Source organism: Meriones unguiculatus, chromosome 11, assembly GCF_030254825.1.
Source record: "Meriones unguiculatus strain TT.TT164.6M chromosome 11, Bangor_MerUng_6.1, whole genome shotgun sequence".
NCBI lineage: Eukaryota > Metazoa > Chordata > Mammalia > Rodentia > Muridae > Meriones > Meriones unguiculatus.
This window is the reverse complement of record NC_083359.1, coordinates 24,069,588-24,091,148: the sequence shown is the minus strand read 5'-3', so window position 1 is coordinate 24,091,148 and position 21,561 is coordinate 24,069,588. Positions and strand designations below refer to the sequence as shown.

At 43.6% G+C, this 21,561-nt stretch overlaps 1 protein-coding gene across 4 annotated transcripts in view; it reads left to right on the top strand.

The window, feature by feature from the left end:
* Positions 1-6,687, top strand: part of Clint1 (clathrin interactor 1) — a 52,610-nt gene extending 45,923 nt beyond the window's left edge. For 2 of the 4 annotated variants that reach the window (XM_021651423.2, XM_021651422.2), the window contains exons 10-12: positions 2,145-2,431; positions 3,669-3,873; positions 4,975-6,687. In XM_021651423.2, coding sequence (XP_021507098.1) covers positions 2,145-2,431; positions 3,669-3,873; positions 4,975-5,321 — 839 coding nt within the window. In that variant the 3' untranslated portion in view covers positions 5,322-6,687. The remainder of the gene's footprint in view (positions 1-2,144; positions 2,432-3,668; positions 3,874-4,974) is intronic. The other 2 variants (XM_060363811.1, XM_021651424.2) reach the window with 1 other exon arrangement.
* The last annotated feature ends 14,874 nt before the right edge of the window (positions 6,688-21,561 follow it).

Here is a 21,561-nt window from a genome sequence, read left to right as displayed (position 1 = left end):
AAGTATTCCCCCCAAACTAGAGTTGTTGAATAATTAACTGCTTCATTCTGAGAGTGCAGTATCATCCCAAGGCTGCACCTTTACTGTGGCCACATCAAAGCAGAGAGTAAACATGGCCTAGTCGTACAGGCTCCTTGGGTAATTCTTGATGTTTCTGTGTATATAAAGTTGTCTAGTATGCAAATAAGCTGAATATGTTACTGCAGCCTTCCCATGCATCTCCATCCATACATGTGTGATTAATGCAGTCTGATCACTGCTGCACAGGTGCTGAACCCACAACAATGATTAATCATTTCTGAACAGTGTCTGCCCCACGAGAAATCCCATCCCTTCGTGATCAGTCTTCTCGGTACTGAGTTTTCAGATGAGGCAACACACTTTGCCCCAGTTCTGCTCATATTCTGGCTAACGGATCCTGCAAATGGGTAAAGTTTATGGTCCGTCATTCAGCTGCCTGACTTAAAAACATCTAACGGCAAGAACTAATTGTAAAGTGATTCCTGCTGTGTGAAGAGTTAACAGCAGGCTTCAGTAGGACCCTGAGTAAAGAATAGTGACCCTCTCTTAGACGAGACTGTCAGCAGAACTGGGGTTTCTCTCCTGAGGGTGCTGCACAGTCCTACAGTAATGGAGGAGTGGGAGCTTCAAGACTTCACGTGACTGATCTCTTCTGATGACATCGTGAGACACTGTTACCATTTAGGCTAGACATGTATTTCCACACTGTAAGGCCTGTGGAATAGCCATTTCGTCACTTTCTGCTTTCTCAACTGCCACAGACTCCTATTTGTGCATTTGTCCTTTCTTAAAGGCTTATTTACTTAGAGTCATGTGTAGCCTAGTCAGAGTAATGTTTAAATGTGACTTGCTTGTATAATCATTGTACTTCAGGTACTGTTCTTTGTGCAGCTTTTCCAAAAGCTGGGCACAGCATTCTGTGTGGTGAACTCAATTGGACTGTCCAGGTTAATCAATCCAGTGTAATAATGTCAAGCCTCAAATGGTGCCACGCGTGCCATTCCTCCATCTTTACAGTATAGACTTAAAAGTTGGGCCTAGAGGAGCTAGCTGGTTACCTTAAGCTTGACTTTTTAATAGTTTGTCTCTTGTATGTGTGAGCTCATACTGGTAACATTTTTTTAATTCTAGCTTGAAATATTAGCTTTCCATCGTTGTGGGCAGACAGTTGAGAGGACAGCCTTGGAAGAAGCTTAGTTGGCACACAGCTTCAGAGGCTCCCTGGTCAGCTGGTCCCTGCTGTGGGCATGTGGTAGAAAGGACCTTCCTTAGAATGGAAGAAGAGAAGCTGCCAGGAGAGGGCCATGGACAGAATACTCCCTTCAATACACCTTCTTTTAGCCACGCCCCTCCTCCTCATGGCCTGCTCTGTATGAGCCCATCACTAGACTGGCCCATGGATGCACTTAGAAAATCATCTCCCAGTCACCTCGAAATGTCGCACTGCAGATATGCCCCTTCAGCTCACTTTTTAGATTAAGCCAGCATGAGTTCCCCTTGCTGTTTATCGAAATACACTGAGCAGTCAGCACACTACAGATTGCTCTTGGTGGTAGCCCATGGGTAGTCAGTGGGAACAAGAGCAGAGTGAGAACTCCTAACAGAAATGCATTAAATGCCATACTTAGTTTTAGTATTCTCCATGATCTATGTTTTCTTAATAGGTTTTGTATCGTGAACTTGGGGTTTCTGCAGTTAAGTAGGTATAAATTGCAGCAGGATTTCCCTTTGAACCTTCTAAGTGATGAGCAAAGCTGGGGCTCTCTCGTTGTCCCTCCTCATTCCCAGCAGGAAGTTAGCCAGTGTAGGATTTCCTCCTTTTCTGAGCCCCATGAGTTTCACTTTTGCAGACTTGGTTGAGTCGTTTCATGGTGCTTTTTTGTATATTGTGTACAATCCTGCCAAGAGGTAGGTTTTACTTTGAGACTTCTCTTTTCTTTGCCACCTTTTTAACACCCCTGTAATATTCATGAGGAAGGATACTGTCCAGATGGAGACGGGGCCCACAGATGCTAACCTGCATGGACTCCCATCAACTTCAATTAGTTGCAGCTCGTAGAGCTTAAATTTGCTCTGGGCACTGGAGCATCCTCACCCTTGCCTTCTTTCTCTCTTGGTAACAGCCACAAGTGGGAATGGAGACTTCGGTGACTGGAGTGCCTTCAACCAAGCCCCATCAGGCCCAGTTGCTTCTGGTGGTGAGCTCTTCGGCAGTGCCCCGCAGCCTGCAGTAGAGCTCATCAGTGGCTCACAGCCAGCTCTAGGCCCACCTCCTGCTGCCTCCAACTCTTCAGACCTATTTGATCTGATGGGCTCATCCCAGGCAACCATGACGTCTTCCCAGAGTATGAATTTCTCTCTGATGAGCACTAACACTGTGGGGCTCGGGTTGCCCATGTCAAGATCGCAGGTAAGTTGTCTGCTTCCTTTGGAATTGTTACCTATACTGGCTAAGATGTCTAATGGAGTGATGGATTACTGTAAGGCAAGGACACATGTACCGCACATAGTCCACTGTAGACCTAACAGCATTAGGTGGTACGTGACTGTGCAACAGAGGTGAGAGGCCATGCCTGCTGTTTCATAGGTTGCGCTTATACACACCCACTGTGTATTTTGAGTGAACCATGTGTGTTCTAGAGGACAAGGCCATCTTACCTACCTATAGTCCCTAAAATGGCAAGCATGGTGCCAAGCACAAAGAGACATGCTGAAATCTGTTGAGTCATAACTAATTGGTATTCAGAGGTGTTTTTAAACAGTGTTTGGGGGAAACTATTCATTGTTTGGAAAATAGGCAACAAATTCTGATTTTACGTTTAACAAAGTATCACTGTACATTGCTCTTGTAAAAATTGGAAAAGTGTGAGTTGTACCTGGAACTTGCTAGTTTTGACTGAGTTATTGATATGTCTCTGATGCTAATCTACTCATTTTAATGTATAGATCGTGGTCTTTTGGGTATTGGGATGAAGGAAGGGAAGAAAGAAGCAGAAAGGTGACTGTGAAAGGCCAGTAGCTTTCTTTCAGCTACTGTGTCCTTCTCGGGCCCTTGGCGTTGATAGCATTTTCATTTTTCTTGTCCCATTTCTCTCCTTTTTTCTGTCCCCTTTAAAAGTATCCTTAGTAGCCACCTCTGCTTCTTCCTCCTGACTTTCTTCTTTGTCGTCCCATGTGTGTTCTGAGTGCCACTGGTGGCGCTCACTTGAGGCAGTGGGGGTGCACAGAGCAAGAAGCACCACTCTGTGACGTAGACTTCCATTTGGTGGCTTAGGCTCTACACATGGGCAGCCCTGCATTCTGGCTTGTAAGAATAAGTTTCCTCCTGTTCCCCTCCTTCAGGTGTGTTAACCTGGCAGGTGGTTCCCTGCTACCTGTCCAGGTGCTGCCCTTTGGCATTTACTCAGTAAACCTGTTTTCCTGGAGGTAGAGAGCTATATTAACCTCAAATTGGTTGTCATCCAGGGCACTTTTCAGAGATAGTGGGTTCTATTGCACTGGGTATTGGGTTGCGGGATAACACCCGAAGGCTTTAGTGGGCCCTGTTTAAGAAGTGTCTCAGCACTGAAGTCATTAGGATAAAGCATCATGGTTGATGTAACTGAGTAGCTGGTGCTTGATTTCTAGAGCATCCTTTTCTTTTCCAGCCTCTGCAGAATGTTAGTGCAGTGCTGCAGAAGCCTAACCCTCTCTATAATCAGAATGCAGATATGGTCCAGAAGTCGGCCAGCAAAACCCTGCCCTCCACTTGGTCTGACCCCAGTGTCAACATCAGCCTAGACAACTTACTACCTGGTATGCAGCCTTCCAAGCCCCAGCAGCCATCACTTAACACAATGATTCAGCAACAGAGTAAGTCACCTCACCTGCCCCCATCTGTGTTTCACATCTTCTGCCCTGAGTGCAAGACTTATTCAAGCATTAAAATAAAAATAGATGATGAACGCCAGGGATGGATGGGGGCTGTGTGTGAAGAGAACTGTATTCACCTGCGATCTTTCTGCTTACTGTTCACTTGGTACCCTTCCCACTGGCACACTTACTCTCAGCTGTGCTTCTGCTGTGATAGGACTTACAGATTTAAGGCCCTGATCTTTAACGTGAAAATACTTTAGAGTGCAGTGCATGCCTATAATCTCAGCACTTAGGAGGCTTCTGAGTTAAAGGACAGCTGAACTACATGGCGAGACTGTTAAAAGCCCAGGCAGTGAGATGTAGCTCAGTGGTGCAGCTCTTGTCTGGCATCCCTACAGGCAGTGGACACTCCCAGTGCTCCAGAACAGAAAGTGTCTTTCAGAGCTATTCTACAGCAGTGTTTGCAAACCATGATGAAGAAACAAAACCACCTGAACTCCACAGTTCGGGGCCCCGCCCCAGGGCTGTTCTCCCACTGTACTGAATATAGGTGGATGTCTGTACTCTGTTTCTTGCTGTTCTCATTTAACAGCATTAATATAAGTGGGGGTTTTTCCCTCTGTTTTGAACATGGTCAGAGAAAAAATGATTTTTAGATTTTTCCCATCATACCATACCACAGCTCCGCTTGTGGGTCATTTAAATTGTTTTCAGATTTTTAAACTATAAATAGAATTAAATTTGTATACCTTCTGTATATCTGCTTTTTCCTTTATATAACATTCTGAGTCAAAGAATATAAATGTTTTTAAGGCATTTGGTAGACCCTGGGTTTTGACAGTTGATTAGGTAGGATTCAGCAGTGGATTTTGTGGGAATGTTTTGGGCTTGTGTTTTCCCATTATTTCTGTTTCTACATCTCTAGGAGACCAGGCCAACATCCCCTAAATATTTGTTGAGTGTAACCAGGGCAAATTAATTGACTTCTCTTGCTAGGTTTAAAAGTATTGCCAGTCAGCAAAATGTGTTACTTTTCTGCACTATGAATATTAAGAATTCACTTTTATTAAAGTCATGTTTTCTCCTTCCTTCTGGTAGATATGCAACAGCCTCTGAATGTGATGACTCAAAGCTTTGGAGCTGTGAACCTCAGTTCTCCATCAAACATGCTTCCTGTCCGGCCACAAACTAACCCTCTAATGGGGGGACCCCTGCCTATGAACATGCCCGGTGTGATGACGGGCACCATGGGAATGGCCCCTCTGGGGAACACCCCAGTGATGAGCCAGAGCATGGTAGGCATGAACATGAACATGGGGATGTCAGCCACGGGGATGGGCTTGACAGGCACGATGGGAATGGGCATGCCCAACATGGCCATGCCTTCTGGAACTGTGCAACCCAAGCAAGATGCCTTTGCAAACTTTGCCAACTTTAGCAAATAAAAGATTGTAAAGAAGCAAGTGGAGGAAGCATCTATAGCTGCAAATAGGTGATGTTGGGATGGAAAATGCTAAGCAGTTCCCTTTTCTCTTATCAGTTAATTAAATAACCCACATAAAGAACCAAAAAGGCTGATTTTTAAAGTGAAGTGTCTGATGTTTGAGGAGCCATGCAAGAGCACCTCAGACGAGGCAGTCAGGATCGTTTTCCCCCATGAAGATGCACTACTGATGGGGTGAGGAGACCATGAAAGCCTTTCTGAGTCGGAGAGCCGTGTCACAGCGTAGTCTGTGAGCGGACTGGCACGGGGCTGAGGAAATGCGCTTCACTCTCTAATGTTATACTTTTCTTTCCCTGAGGAACTTGATTTTTCTGTCCCTTGATCGCCTTGTCATAATTGGGTCTGTTCCTTTACTACCACTCTCGAGTCCATATATGAAATCATTAAAGTTGGATGATCAGTTTTTTATAAAAATATATATTTTTGTCCAAAAAAAGGCATACATATGTGATTATGGCTAAATCAAAGGTAACTGGATGTATATACTTTTGCCAAGGTTCCAGCAGCACTGCTAATGTACCATCTGAGTCTTCATGGAATCGAACCCTCTTGCCACGGCGGGCAGTAGCTGTGAGACTTCCCGTGTCTCCTGCTCTACACCCTGGGCAGAACTGGGAAAACTGTTTTTCAGGGCTGCTCTGTGGTTTCCTTTAAAAGCCAGAGAAGGAAGGCCCCGTTTGTGGTGTTTGTTTGCAGCAGTTCGTTGCACTTTGCAGTGACTGACTTGGCAAAGCTGCTCTCCTTGCGTGTCCTTGTAGCCATCATTCAAGTCAGAAACAGTCAAAAGAGAAAAATATTTATTTTTATCTTTTTTGGTGTCTTTTCAAAAAATTGAAAGTAAAAATGCATTAAAACGTTAAGTTAAATATAAATGTTAGGACTCAGCAAAGTTCATGTTTAGATTTTATACAGTATTTGTTTTGTTTGGGTTTTGAGTGTGTATAATGCGGCATTAGCAATATGGTTCCAATAGAAGTTCGATATATATTATTAAAGGAGACCTGTAGCAGTCAAAGATTTTATTGATTTAATGACAATAAAGGAAATTAATTAAAAAAGGGTTTTTTTGTTTTCCTGCTGTGATTCTGCATTAAGCTCACATGAAAATCATGATGCTAGAGTTTGGAATGCAAAATTAAATGTTTCAACCTCAAGCTGGGAATATTTTTTAAAAGAAATACTATAAGTATCAAATTATTACCTCCCCACTTTATGTTGAAAATTTTTTATTCAATTGATACAACTTTGTTTCCATTGTATTCATGATGTTCTGTTATATATAACATTAAAACGTTCATTAAAATCAACGTGGAACTGCCTCTTTTCTCACTCCGCTAGACGCGAAGCCATTTGGGAAAAAATAATTATAATTTGGGCAAAGTAATTTTTATAAATAATTTAAAATTATTTAATGACTTCTCTATTCTTTGCTATCAGGCTCCACTGTCAAGAATTAAACATGAAGCAGCAGAGACACCCTGCCCTGCTCTGCTCTTGCTAATGTCCCATCTACAACATTTCTAATTAGGCAGAAATCCATGTACTTCAGCTAAGTGGGAAGGAAAAGTGATTCATTTGCTGAATAAGAGATGAGAGAGGGTGTAATTAGCTGACTGCGGTTTTTAATCTTTCAACAATTCTGTGTGTTTAAATTAGTTTCAAAGAATGGGAGCTTTCAAATGTTGTTACTTCAGAGCGATCCAGCCAACCTCTGCTGGCAGTGGGGTAGGCTGTCTTCATTTACACTTGAACCCTGTAATCTTAGTTTATTTTTAATTGAGAAGTATGTCTTCACTTACTCAAATACATATCGTTCTTAAGGGAAGTCAGTGTTTTTATACCTGAGCATGTTTTGGCTGCTGTTGTTGGGTTTGGGTTTTTCTGATAGCATTCACCGCAACACATTTTTCCAGCCCCTGCTTTCCTTTGTTATCTCTGGACATGAAGGACCCTCTTTCCCTTTCTCATTGGAGCTCAACACTAGTTTGCCACCTCCAAAGTATTTTTTGCCACCACAGAGAAACGATAGATGTTCCTTCAGTGAGGGCCTGTCCAGTTCACTTTGCACTTTGAGATGTCTCCTTGCATAGCAAGGCCCGCCTCAAACTTCTTAGCCTCCTCATGCTGGGATTGCAGGGGTCCTGTTCACTGTAAGGACTTGTCTGTTTGAATCTCTGTATTCTGTAAATTGTATAATGGGGAAGTTATCCGGCAGTGCGTTCATAGACATTTCAGGCCCATTTTTGCATCTTCCTCTAGTTCTTTTTTCCCTTCTCTAATTGCTTAAAGAACTAAAAAGTAGGAGCCAGTGAGTTGCATCAGTTAGAAGAGGTACTTGCCACTGGGGCTTGAGTTCGGGCCCCAGAACCCACATAGTGGAAGGAAAGAACTGAATCCTACAAGTTACTCTCTGACCCTCACGGAAACACCTACACTCATTCACAAATATATGCAAACTAAGTATGTAATAAACAATGTGCCTCAGAAATTCAGTGCTTATCACTCTAGCCTGATGACAATGAGTACCATCCCCAGAACTCACTAAACGTAGAAAGGTGATCACCATATTAATGCTGTGCCGTGCACACGTGTGCATGTGCCCACACACATCTATTATTTATATGGTATTCTGCCAGCATGTGGGATGGATGCCAGAAGAGGTCACCAGATCTCATAATAAATGGCTATGAGCCATTATGTGGTTACTGGGAATTGAACCCAGGACCTTTGAAAGAATAGCCAGTGCTCTTGAGCCATCTCTCCAGCCCAGTGCCCACACACATAGGATAAAACATTTTTTGAGAGTCATGAAATGTATATGGTACTCATTGCTGTAATTCATCCAGCTTCCCTTTGTTTAAAACTCTGAATTGGGGCTGGAGAGAGGAGGGCTCAGCAGTTGGTTCCACCTGCTTTTGCAAAGGTTTCCAGCACTCTGCCAGCTCACGGCCACCTGTAGCTCCAGTTCCAAGGCATCTGATGCCCTCTTCTGGCCTCCACGGGTACCTGCATGCCTGTGTACATGCACAGAGACAGACACACTGATAAACACAGTAAAACATCTAAGTTACCTTGGTGCTGTTAGTTTGGAAGTAGACAAAAGAACTGGGCCGAGCAGTTAACCTGTATTTGGATAGGGGTCAGTGCTTTGCTTCTGTCTAAATATTTATGAAACGGTAGATTTTGTTGATGGCTATCCATGCATTCTGGTCTTTATACTGTAAGATCAGTCATAATACAATTTTATAACTAAGATAATGGAAAGTAAATAAAAATTTAGTTGTAGAAATTTCAGATCTGTTGATTGAGTTTGTGCCATTTTGTTTACTAAGGTTTTGCCCTTTTGGTATTCAGGTAAGTGATTACATAAAGACCAAAAAGAGAAAATAAAATCCAGGAAAGAGGAATTTTTATTTACCTCTGACTCAATATAGCTATAATTCCTGTCTTTCCTTTAAGGTGGAGGGTGGGGAATCGAGCTACAGCCAGTTCCAAAGTTTAGCTTCCCAGAAATTTGGAAGAGATCTGAAGTCCTGATGGGCAAAAATGGGCTTCATTTCTTGAAATAACTTATATAAGACCCTTTTCTTTTCCTTCCTTCTTTTTCTTTTTCTTTCTTCCTTCCTTTCTTCTGTCCTGCCTTTCCTTTCTTCCTTTCTCTTTTTTCTTTTCTCTTTCTTTCCTTCTTTGTCTCTTTCTCTCTCTCAGAACTGTAGTCTTTAAATACCCCAAGCACAGGTGTTTCCTAGTTTATAATGAGATCGGGTGGTATACGAAGCTACATGGTTTCAAGATTCCTTTACAATAAACCATAAGAATGAAGACCTCTTTAAGTGTTTCTCTGCCATTTGATATTCCTCTGTTGAAAATTCTCTGTACCCCATATTTTTAAATTGGATTACTTGATTTGTTGCTGTCTAACTTCTTGAGTTCTTAATATATTCTGGTTATCAGCCCTCTGTTAGAGAGTTGGTGAAGATCCTTTCCCAATCTGTAGTCTGTTTTGTTCTGACAGGTGTCCTTTGCTTTATAGAAGCTTTTCAGTTTCATGAGGTCCCATTTATTGATTGTTGATTTTAGAGCCTGTCCTGTTGGTGTTCTGTTCAGGAAGTTGTCTCCTGTGCCAATGAGTTCAAGGCTCTTCCCCACTTTTTCTTCTAACAGGTTTAGTGTGTCTGGCTTTATGTTGAGGTCTTTGATCCACTCAGACTTTAGTTAGGTGCAGGGTGATAAGTATGGATCTATTTGCATTTTTCTACATGTAGACATCCAGTTGGACCAGCACCATTTGTTGAAATCTTTTTTCCATTGTATGGTTTTGGCATCTTTGTCAAAAAATCACGTGTCCATAAGTGTGTAGGTTTATTTCTGGGTCTTCTATTCGATTCCATTGATCCACCATTCTGTTTCTATGCCAGTACCATGCAGTTTTTATTACCATTGCTCTATAGTACAGCTTGAGATCAGGGATAGACATACCTCCAGAAGATCTTTTATTGTAGAGGATTGTTTTAGAAATGTTCAACATCCTTAGTTATCAGGGAAATGCAAATCAAAACAACCCTGAGATTTCACCTTACACCCATCAGAATGGCTAAGATAAAAAAAATGCAAGTGACAACACATACTGGAGAGGAACCCTCTTCCATTGCTTGTGGGAATGTAAACTAGTACAACCACTTCGGAAATCAATCTGGTGCTTTCTCAGAAAATTAGGAATAGTGCTACCTCAAGATCCAGCTATACTGCTCCTAGGCACACATACAAAAGATGGCAAGTACACAACAAGGACATTTGCTCAACACAACCATGGTTGTAGCAGCTTTATTCGTAATAGCCAGAAACTGGAAACAACCCAGATGTCCCTCAATGGAGGAATGGATACAAAAATTGTGACACATTTACACAATGGAATACTACTCAGCAATTAAAAACAAGGAAATCATGAAATTTGCAGGCAAATGGTGGGAACTAGAAAAGACCATCCTGGTGAGGCATCCCAGAAGCAGAAAGATACACATGGTATATACTCACTTATAAGTGGATATTAGACATACAGGATAATCACACTAAAATCTGTACATCTAAAGAAGCTAATAAAGAGGACCCTGGGTAAGATGCTCAGTCCTCATTCTGAAAGGCAAGTTGGATAGATAAGAAGAGGGTGAAAATAAGGAACAAGACAGGAGACTACCACAGAGGGCCTCTGAAAGACTCTACCCAGCAGAATATTAAAGCTTATGCTGAGACTCATAGCCAAACTTTGGGCAGAGTGCAGGGAGTCTTATGAAAGAAGGGGGAGATAGAAAGACCTGGAGGGGACTGGAGCTCCACAAGGAGAGCAATAAAACTAAACAATCTGGGCCCAGGAGTCTTTTCCTGAGACTGATACTCCAACCAAGGACCATTCATGGCTGTAACCTAGAACCCCTGCAGAGATATAGCTCATGGAAGCTCAGTGTCCAAGTGGGTTCCCTAGTAATGGGAACAAGGGCTGTCTCTTGATGTGAACTCAGTGGCTGGCTCTTTGATCACCTCCCCCTAAGGGGAGGGCAGCCTTACCAGGCCACAGAGGAAAATAATGCAGCCAGTCCTGATGATACCAGATAGATTAGGGTCAGAGGGAAGGGGAGGAAGACCTCCCCTATCAGTGGACTGGGGGAGGGGCATGGAAGGAGAAGAAGGAGGGAGGACAGGATTGGGAGGGGGCTACAGCTGGGATACAACATGAGTAAATTGTAATAAATTAAAAAAAAAAAAAAAAAGAATGAAGACCTCACCTGTGACCACTGCAATCACTACCCAGTACTAAAAGCTGAGCTCTGGCCTGAACTCCTTGTCCACTCAATTCCCTTTATTCTCAAGGCTAGTGGAATGTTATCTATCTCCTCGCCACAAAGGATAGGCAAAGCAGAAAGAAAAAAAAAAAAAAAGTTCTAAGAGAGTTGAGTAACCCAAGCAAGGACTAGAGATATGCAGTCACCCAGTCTCCTAATCAGGCCCGGGGTTTGCCATGGGACAACAATGCCACCCAAAATCTATACAATGCTACCTGGAAACCCTCCTCAGAGCTTCGTTTGGAGACTAGTTTGTAGTGTAGATGCAGAATTTCTTTTTGGTGAATGGAACATTGGAAATGTGATGTTTCAGGTCGGTGGATCTCAAGCTTCCTAACACTGTGACCATTTAATACCGTTCATGTTGTGGTGACCTCCAACCATAAAATTATTTTGTTGCTCTTTCGAAACTGTGACTTTTCCTTACTGTTGTGAATTGTAATGTAAATATCTAATGTGACCCCAGAAGGGTCCTGACGCACAGGTTGAGAGCCACTGTTCTAGATCATAACCTGTAAATTTTATTAGATGTTATTTTTCCTCACTAAGTTGCTCAGTCTTAATGAATTCACTTTGTAGCCGAGGCAGGCCTTGACCTACAATCTTCCTGCCTCAGCAGCAAGGATTAAAGGCGTGGCTTACTTAGTTTTGAAACTGGATGTCTTGCTATCTTGCGCAGGCTGACTGGAAACTCATGAACCTCCTCAGAGCTGGGATTACAGGCATACCCAGCTTGTGGTTTGTTTGTTTTCATTGTTAATTTAGTTTGGCTTCTTGTTGTATTGTTTGGTGGGAAGGGGTGCAGACCTACCCACCGCTGCCTCCAGAGCGCCAGGAATAAAGGTGTGCGCCACCATGCTCAAATTTTTTTCTTTTTAAAAATGAAGCTGGAATTAGATAGTGAACTAGGTCTCAGTTGTGTTTCTTCCATGATTTTTTTTATTACTTTTTTAGTTATTAAAAATTTAAAAAGCCAGACTCTTCCGAACTAGGAACTCAGACTGCGGCACGGTAGAGCCTTCCAAACCACAAAACCACCCCCAGCTTCTTAGGTATGTTTGTTCAGACTTCACCATGTGCTCTCTGCCTGCCCTCCCTTGAGTTGTGTGCTGTGTAAATCGCAACAGAAACACGCCCTTGAGACCACCAGGGGACATGTGGGCAAGGGCTCAGGGTGGTGATGGGAGGTCAGGATGCTGGTAGAGAAGTGCAGCAGGCAGAACTGGCCTGTAGGGATAGGGAAAACCCTCTGAGAAGAAAAGCCGCGCCAGAGAGTTGGAGGAGGAGGCAGTTACACGCAATGAGAAGAGGGGTCCGTCCTGCAGACGGAGAAGATGCCAAATGGAGTGCCAACAGCCGGTGTGGCTAGAGGCCAACAGAAGAGGATCGGAATAGAAAGGTAAGACAGTATTAGCAAGGATTCTGTCCTTAGAGGTTCCTCACAGGGGACTACCAACCTGGAATATTATGGAGCGCGCCCCCACCCCGACCTTTCTGTCACCCCAACCGTTCTGTCATTATGGTTGACAATGGGCTGAGGAACAGGCTCAGGGGAAGCTTGCCTAATGCCCAAAGGCCTATACCCCATACAGCAGGAGGGTGGCATACACTGGTTGGCTCAGCATGAGGTGAGCTATTGGGAGGGGAAAGCAAGAGTCCATTGTCATCCTTGGCTACAGACAAGTTCAAAGCCAGCTTGGAGTAAACACATGAGACTCTGCCTTAAAACGGGAGGGAGGCTCCCTTGACTGTTAAAGGACCAGTGGAAATTCGTGTGGAATACTTTGATGCTTGCTGTTAAAAAACAAACGCATTGACAGCTGACTGTGCATGGGCAATGTGGACTACTTGCATTATAGGTCGCCATAAAAGCCAGCTGAGTATTTCAAACAATAACGTTTGAACTCTGAACTCAGAGATCTGCCCGCCTCTGCCTCCCGAGTGCTGGGATTGAAGGGGTGCACCACCACCACTGGCCTAGTCAGCTTGTGCCTAAGGGCATGTTTGAACAGCCAACTTTAAGGGCTTTAAAGGGCGTTGAGAAAATACTCAGCCATGTGAGAACACTGCTTTGATTACCAGTTGTTGAGTTTATTTTTGATGGATGGGGATATAAAATATAAAACGAAGTTTGAGAATAGGTTACACACACACAAATTTTAAGTCTTCTTTTACAGTAAAGTAATACAGTTAGATAAAATAAATATTAAAGTACTTTCATTTTACTTGATTTACTTGGCTCATTGGTTCATTTCAGATATTGTAACAGAAAAATAGTTAAGAATTTTTTTTATAGCCAGTGGTGGTCCAGTCCCAACACTCAGGAGTCAGAGCCAGGCAAATCCATGAGTTCAGGCCAGCCTGGTCTAAAGAGCAGGTTCCAGGACAGCCAAGGCTACACACACACACACACACACACACACACACACGGAATGGAGTTCGATCCCTATGACCCACATGATGGAGAAAACTGACTTCTGCAATCATTTTCTGACCTCCATACATGCGCCTCATAATGGATGCATACACACAACTAAATAAAATGTAATAATAAAAAAAAAAAAAAGACTTTTCACATCCCTGGGTTTCTTAAAATTGGAATTGTGTGTTTCTCTGTGTACAGCACCTATCTTTAGGTAATAAAGGTTGGCTCTTAAATACTGTGTCTTCACCCAATTTTTTAGCAATCCCAAGAGTTCTTGGATTTGAATGATAAAAGGGTAGGTACCATAAGGTACTGCTTTAGTAATTAACCAGTTCTTTAATAAAGCCTCAATTATTCTCTCCCCCTCCCCCCCATAAGGAAAGGGAAAAATGTTCCAAGACAGAGTTACATTCGACATCTGGGAACCTCCTAACAGCTGGCTACCTAATGAATATTCATCAGCCTAAGAGGTTGCAGACCATTAATAAACCAATAGATGTAAAGCAGAAACAATCTTTGTCAGCTTCAAATGAGATTGGACGCAATGTGCTGCAAAGTGTCACTGCCACATTGAATTGAGTTTGGGAGGTTAACAATGAGCCTGTACTGTCTCTGTGTTTCCTCACTTCTAAAACCCTTCCCAGAATGCTGGCTGTGTTCCCCATGTACAACTTTGTTCCTCCTGAGTCCATAATTGGAAGATTACAATGTCCGTGTTTTTTGTTGTTGTTTTTTTTTAAGTCTTCCATTTTGATCTCCTAAGTTCCATGCTCACCAAGACTCTAAAACAAAGGACTCATCTCCACTAGAGATGAGTTACAATATTGTAACATTTACCTTTTTAAAACTAGACAGTTCAGTGACATTGTGACACTGTCCTTGACACACAGCTGTCACTACCATCCAGCCTCTGAGGTTTTTATCTTCCCCAACTCTGTGTCTGGGAAGTACTAACTTCTCACCCCTATCTCCACTGCTTCGAGCAGCTGGTGGCCACTATCCCAACCTTGGTCTCTCTGGGTGTGCTCTAAGTATCTCGTGGAAATTCAGTCATCTGGTATCTGTCCTGTGTGACTGGTCCATCTCACTTAGCATAGTGTCCTCAGGATCCACTCATGTTGCACCGTGGCTCAGGATTTCATCCCTCTTTTAAGGATGACTAGTGTTTTGTTGTATGTGTCTGCCATGCTGTGTTTATCTGATCATCTATGGTGGGTGCTTGAGTAGTTTCCACTCTTTGGCGATTGTGAATGAGGACATATCAGTGTGCTGTAAAAAAAAAAAGTCCATTCAGCTCCCTGCATTCAGTTAAGGACATACCTAGATGTGGAATTACTGCACCATATGCAATTCTGTCTTGTTGTTGTTTTAGATGGGAGTCCCTTTGTGTTATCTGGGCCAGTTTTGGACTCAGAGGCAGTAATCCTGCTGCCTCAGCCTCTCCCAAATAGCTGATACCCATAAATTCTGAAGAACTGTCATTTAGGCTTGATTTGGCTTTCTGTCATTCTTACTTTGATACATGGCCCTTGACTAGTTTCTGCTCTCTTTTTTTGGCCTTTTTGAGGGGAAAAGCCCAGTAGGAACGGCTTTATTCTTTTCTAAACCTTAATCACTTCACACCTTGAAAATTCACATTAAAGAGTAAGCAAAAAATAACAGGAGGCTGAGACTGAGCTTAAAGGTAGAACTCTTGCCTAGTACACACAGGGCCTAATGCTTAGCACCATGGAGGAGGAAAGTAGGTAGGGAGATTAAGATCCACCTACTACCCCACAGGAGGACAGCATTTTACAGCCAGTGTGGCATTCTGTCACAAGCTGAGCACTAACCATCATGGCATCAAATACACATGAAAGCATGGAAATGACTAGGCATGTGCCAGTCCCCTTGTTAAAGAAAACAAGCAAACAAACAACATCACCTTGAGTCTGAGGGCTTAAGGATGCCACTCGGAGAGATGTAAGATCCATTTTCCTGACCATCACCTCTTCTAAGGTGTTCCAGATAGAAGCCATCTCAGGAACAGAATGTGATGGATGGCTCAGTGACAGAGGGAGGTAGTCCTCTGTGCTGTTCATGGAAATGAGACAATAATCTGTACAATAGTTTGTGTCGGAAAGCCCGTGATTGACTGTGGACTGAGAGGCAGTCATGTGACAGAATTCCAGCACAATGCTCAGGCAGGTGCTAGAGACGGTCTCATCTGCAACATAAGCATCAGGAAAAACTAAATGTGTGCTTACCTTCAATCCCAACACTTGGGAGGAAGAGCAGGTGGATCTCTGTGAGTTTGAGGCCAGCCTGGTCTACAGAGCAAGTTCCAGGACACCCAGGGCTATTACACAGAGAAGTGCTCTCAAAAAACTAATAATAATAATAATATCCATCCATTCCTTATATTTGCAAGATGACTTCTTCCTCCTCCTCATGCCTCTCTCTCTCTCTCTCTGCCCTCTCCTGCTTCCCACTGCCTTTCTCTTCTGCACTCTTCCCTCTTCTTCCTTATATTGTAGCACTAATGGGAAAGTGCTCTACTGATCCCCAGACCTTTTTCTATTATATATAATTTCTTTGTTTCTTTAATTTTTTTCCTTCTTTCTTTCTTATTTTTGGAGATAGATAGATGAAATGTTTGGTTGTTTTCAGCTGAGAGTAGGAATGAAGATGATGCAAATCTCTCTTGGGTTATAATGCATATTTATATATTGTACAATATATTAATTATAATGTTTTTAAATAGACAAAATCATCAACTGATTTCTTCCCCCCACTACCACTGAGCCCTCTGAGCTCAGAAAAGGTCTCTCTGATTGGCCTCCTGGATGCCATTCCCGTTTCCTTCACTCCCAATGTCATACTTATCTTCCTCTGGCTCAAAAATTATTAATGACCCTTGTGCCCCAGTGAGCTCAGCTGCTCAGTGAATCTAAGCACAGCCAGTCCTTCCAGAATCTTCTCCTCCAGTTCCCTTCACTTGAGTCAAGCAAAGGAAACAGCTTCTCACTCACAGCACCTCTTTCCGTTCCTCTCAGTCAGTCCTGGACAGAGCGCACAGACAGCCTTCCTCCAATGAAGGTTCTGTTGGCAGACAGACCTGGCCTTCTCCATGTAACCGTGGGGAAGGGACACTGTTCTCATCTTCCCTTGGATAATCACATCAATAACCACGTGGCTAGTATGAGACAGAGCTTACAGTTTCTGCTTTGGATGGAAAGCAGTAGCAGATCTATCATACCCATGGGTAAATCTTCCTTGCCAGCCTCACGCCAGGCATGGCGCTGGCAGCATCACAGATGTAAGTCACCTCATTGGAGTCTCCTGCTGGCCTGTGTGCTAGCATTTCAGCTAAACAACAACTTCTGTGGGGATCAGTTGTAGAAGCTAGTCCATGCTGCATAGACTCACCTGGAAATCTTTTCATGTGTATGTAGTTATGTGGGTATGTGTTCATAATCCTTTGCAGCAATATATGCCAGTTTAAAGCCTGGGTTACTGGCGCACACCTGCAACCCCAGCATTTGTAAGGTGGAAGGCAGAGGAACAGGAATCAAGGTTATCCTTGGCGACTTACTGAGACTTTGAGATTAACCTAGGCATGAGATCCTATTTAAAATAATAATAATAATAATAATAACCAAAACAAGCCAGGCTCAGTGGCACACACTCGTGATCCCAGCAAGGCAGAGATAGGTGGATTTCTGTGAGTTCGAGGCCAGCCTGGTCTACAAAATGAGTCCAGAACAGCCAAGGCTACACAGGGAAAACCCTGTCTCGAGAAACAAAATAAAATAAAATAAAATAAAATAAAATAAAATAAAATAAAATAAAATAAAATAAAATAAATAGCCAAAACCAGGGACTAGAGAAACAGCTCAGTGGTTCAGAGTACTTGCTGCTGTGGAGAAGACCCAGTTCAGTTCTTATCAACAGGGTGGCTCAGAGCCACCTGGAAGAGTTCTGACACCCTCTTCTGGCCTCTGAGAGCTCTTGCATAAGGGCAGTACACATACCTACTAAGGCCTACATATGCGTATATAAAAGTAATAAAACTCATCTTTTATGTAATGGCCAGCAGCAAAATACAGTTTTGTATAATAACTGTCTTTAAACGGAGTATAATGTTGTCACTGACTCAGGCCACATCAGGGCGTGCTCACAGGTGCCTCTGAGATTACAGCGGTTACCCACAGCGCAGGTCTCACTGACCAGGAGTCTGCTGGAGCCAGGAAGGGTTGAAAAGCGCAGTCCGCAGTCCGGGGATGGGGAGTTACCACAGCAGGTGGAAAACCTGATGAACTGAGCCAGGTCCTGGGAGCCCAGACACAAAGCCAGAGGTGATGGCTTACATCTGTGATCCCCAGGTGAGGGACAGCACACATGTCTACAAGTTATTGCAGACAAGTTCCCAGACTTGAAAACCATCGCGACGTAACAGAACCGCGGCCGGCCAGTTTCCTCCGGCTCTTTCTTACTGTCTCACCCCTGCCTCCTTAGCTCACCCCCGTTCCACTCAGGTGAGGGAAACAGAGTGAGGAGCATGCTACAGAACTTAAGTGAAAGCAGCTTTCCAGACCAGGCTCTCTTTGCACAAGGCACTTTTCCTCAGTGGCCTTCTCCGGTGACCTAACGACAAACTGAGCCTCTACCACAGTCTGTACTTTTAATAATAATTAAAAAACAAAAACAAACAATTATCGCACTTTTATTTGTGTGCATGTGTGGTGTGTGTGCTTCATCAGAAAAGAGTTTTTAGGAGTTGCTTCTTCCCCTGTGTGGATCTCAGGGCTCGAACCGAGGTCCTCGAACTTGGAGGCAGTTGCCTTTGTTTTTAGTAGCATCTCCACAGCCCTCCTTTTAAAATTCTATCTGCATAATACTTTGCATTAACTAGCATTCTCGTTCACGATCTTTTGCCTTGCAGACTGTCTCAGTGTCTCTGATACGGACCCGGGGCCTGGCGGTTATGCTTAGTAAATAACCCTGTTTAGAATACAAAACATATATCCTAAACCACAGAAGACAAAGGGGGCAGTTTATCCAGAAGGAACCCAAATGGGAAATGTCAGGTATTTTCTGAGGTTCATGAGGATAGCAAAGGAGCTAATCCGGCCAAAAGATGACCCAGAGTCTGGTAGACAGTAAGCACTCAATAAAGGAAGCTGTTAGGTTTTTATTACCTTGTGTTGTTATCCAGGAAGATGACCTGGACCCTAGGATTCGACAGTGTTCTTTCACAGTGAAAGCATTTGTTTCTTGGCTCCCTCTGACCCTAGAAAACAATTCTCCCTAGAGTCTGAAAGCGGCCTCTCCCGACCAGCCAGGGTCTTTGTGCTTCAGCAGCCCCACCCCCACCCGGCAACTGCTGAAACCCTAGGCCAGAACTCCCCACAGGATTGGCCTCTGCTTTCTTTGTTCACTTTGTTTGCTTTGAAGCCCTTTGCAGCCACCGAGAAATCAATAAGCCCGGTTGCCGTTTCCCCTTAGTGTGGCTCTTTCCCACTCTCCTTTGGGAGGCTGGGCTCACTCCAGCCCACTGGTTAGTAGCAAGGATCCCAGCTCTGTCTGCAAATGAAGGTTCTTGTAAGTAATCAGGGAGCACAGGTCTAGCTGGCTGGGGATTCCCTACCCAGGCTGTCATCAGATGAAATGGAAGCGCCAGGTCCAGGTTTGCGTGATGAATAAGCCTCAAGTTAGGCTCGCCTCGATAGGGTTATCAGTCACCAAAGAAGTTAATTATTTAGGAGAGTGCTTTTTATGGTGGGGTTTCATTTAAATTTTGCCCCTTGATGTACGTATATAAAAATGACGAATCTGTCGGACACCGCTATTGTGCGCCAGCATCTATCACTATCAAGCCTCTTTTTCATAATTGGTTTATTAATTATAGCATCTTAATGATCTGTTTAAAATAAATAAACCATTTGCACCATTTCAAAGGTATTTTGTGAGGCTCAGCTGATATTAAAATAGCACCGGCCTTATGTGCCTCTTCAGCAAGTGACCTAATTAGTTAATAAAGTAATTGAATATTAAAAAGGATGTTGCAAGTGATTAAAATTTAAGAGCCTTCAGAATGTTATTAAAGCTATAAATCATACATCAGGGTTTTAATTTGCATAGCTACAGAATTACTAATGGTCCCCCGTGCACGGGGGGTGGGGGGGTTTCCTGCAACCAGTCCTTCAACAAAATGTTGGTGATGTTCAGGCACCAAATTCTTTCAACCTCTTTTCATAGCCACATAGGAACCTGCTCTTGCCAAATCAAATGTCTAGCTGTTGACACTGCTGCTTGCTCCTTTCTGGCAGGTATGTACATTTATACATTCATACACACACACACACACACACACACACACAGTGATGAAAACCTTCTATGTCCAACTTCTGTGCCAGGTGTTGGGCCTCGTGAGAAGCAGACAAACCCTTGGAGGTTTGTCCTTGGATCATTACAAAAGGTGCTGAGGTGCTATGAAGGAAAGGTGTGTGCTGGTTAAGAGGGACCTTGTCTGCTAGGACAGGGAGGGAACACCTAATTACAGGTAAAGAAACTTGTGCAAGCAGGACATACCTGAATCTGCCAGTAGAGTGCAGGGAGGACTGGCTGAAGGGACCGTTTATCCAACAGTCACCTTGCCTGCCTAGCTCCCGGAACTTCAACCGTGTTTGGCTATACTGCTAATATAGTGGTCAGAGAACACAAATCCAGGCCACTCTGCCTAGGGTTGGTATAAAGTAGATGCGTTTTGAGAAATTCTAGGAAGCTTCTAGAAGAAGTTTTCTTTTTGCTGGGTGGTAAAAGGCCGGCTCTTTTCTGTGCCTTTGGATAAAATCTGAAGTAGAGGTGGTATCTGAAGCTAGAACTCCATTGAGACCATGAGGTAGAAGGCAAAACAGACAAACAAAAATACCTCATTCATACACAGTCTCTGGAGTCCAGTCCTGGTATTGCTCGGTTTTTGAACTAGCTATGGAGACTAGACTTCTTGTATGAAATAACCTTCACTTGAATGCTCTGATGCTTGAGGCTCCAAACATCCTAACGGGGCCATATGGATCAGCCAGGAAGATTTTTGTGCCCTTCAGGGACAAATGAAACGGCTAACTGAATTGTTGGAGTGAGCAGAGATGAGCCTCTAAACTGTGGCCCTGTGGAAGAAAAGGAAGAGACCAGAGGGTGAATGCAAAACTGAGGCCTCATGGACACAGCGCCAATAGGAAGCATCAGCTACCTCAGTCCTGGACCTGGCATCTGCTGCTTATTGAGTGCTTCCTAAGCTCCGGGCATAGTTGTGTGCATCCCTTATTTGGCATCTCATAAGACGATGTCAGCCATGGAATACTGTGACGATTGCCACCAGGATTGAACTTGCTTTCATTCCCCAAGTCAAAGCCATCAGTGTCTCCCATGACCAGTGGGGAGTCCTTCCTAAGCCCTCAGGCGGCTTGAGAGAGTAGAGGTGAGGTTAGAGTATTGCTTCCAGGTTCTGCATCAAAACGAACCCAGGAAACACTTAAATTACACACTGGGATAAACTGGAAAGGATCTGAGCTACACCTATGGGGGCTGGGAAAACCGTCAGTTGACCAAACACACTTTTTCTTTTTCTTTTTTTTTTTTTAAGACAGTCTCCCCTACTGTATAGCCCTGGTTTGCATAAAGCTCACGATATAGACCACTGTGGCTTTGAACTCACAGAGATCTGCCTGCCTCTGCCTCTCTAGTGCTAGAATTAAAGGCCTGTACCACCAGGCCTGGCAAGTGCTCTTAATATTATAAAGGAAAAGCAAACAGCCAGGTGTGGTACATGTCTGTAATTCAAGCCCAGTGGGCTGAGGGCAGAAGGCCTGGAAGAACAAAAGGGGGCAAAGCAGCAAACACATCTGCTTTGCACATTTGCACTGACTTTAGCCTTG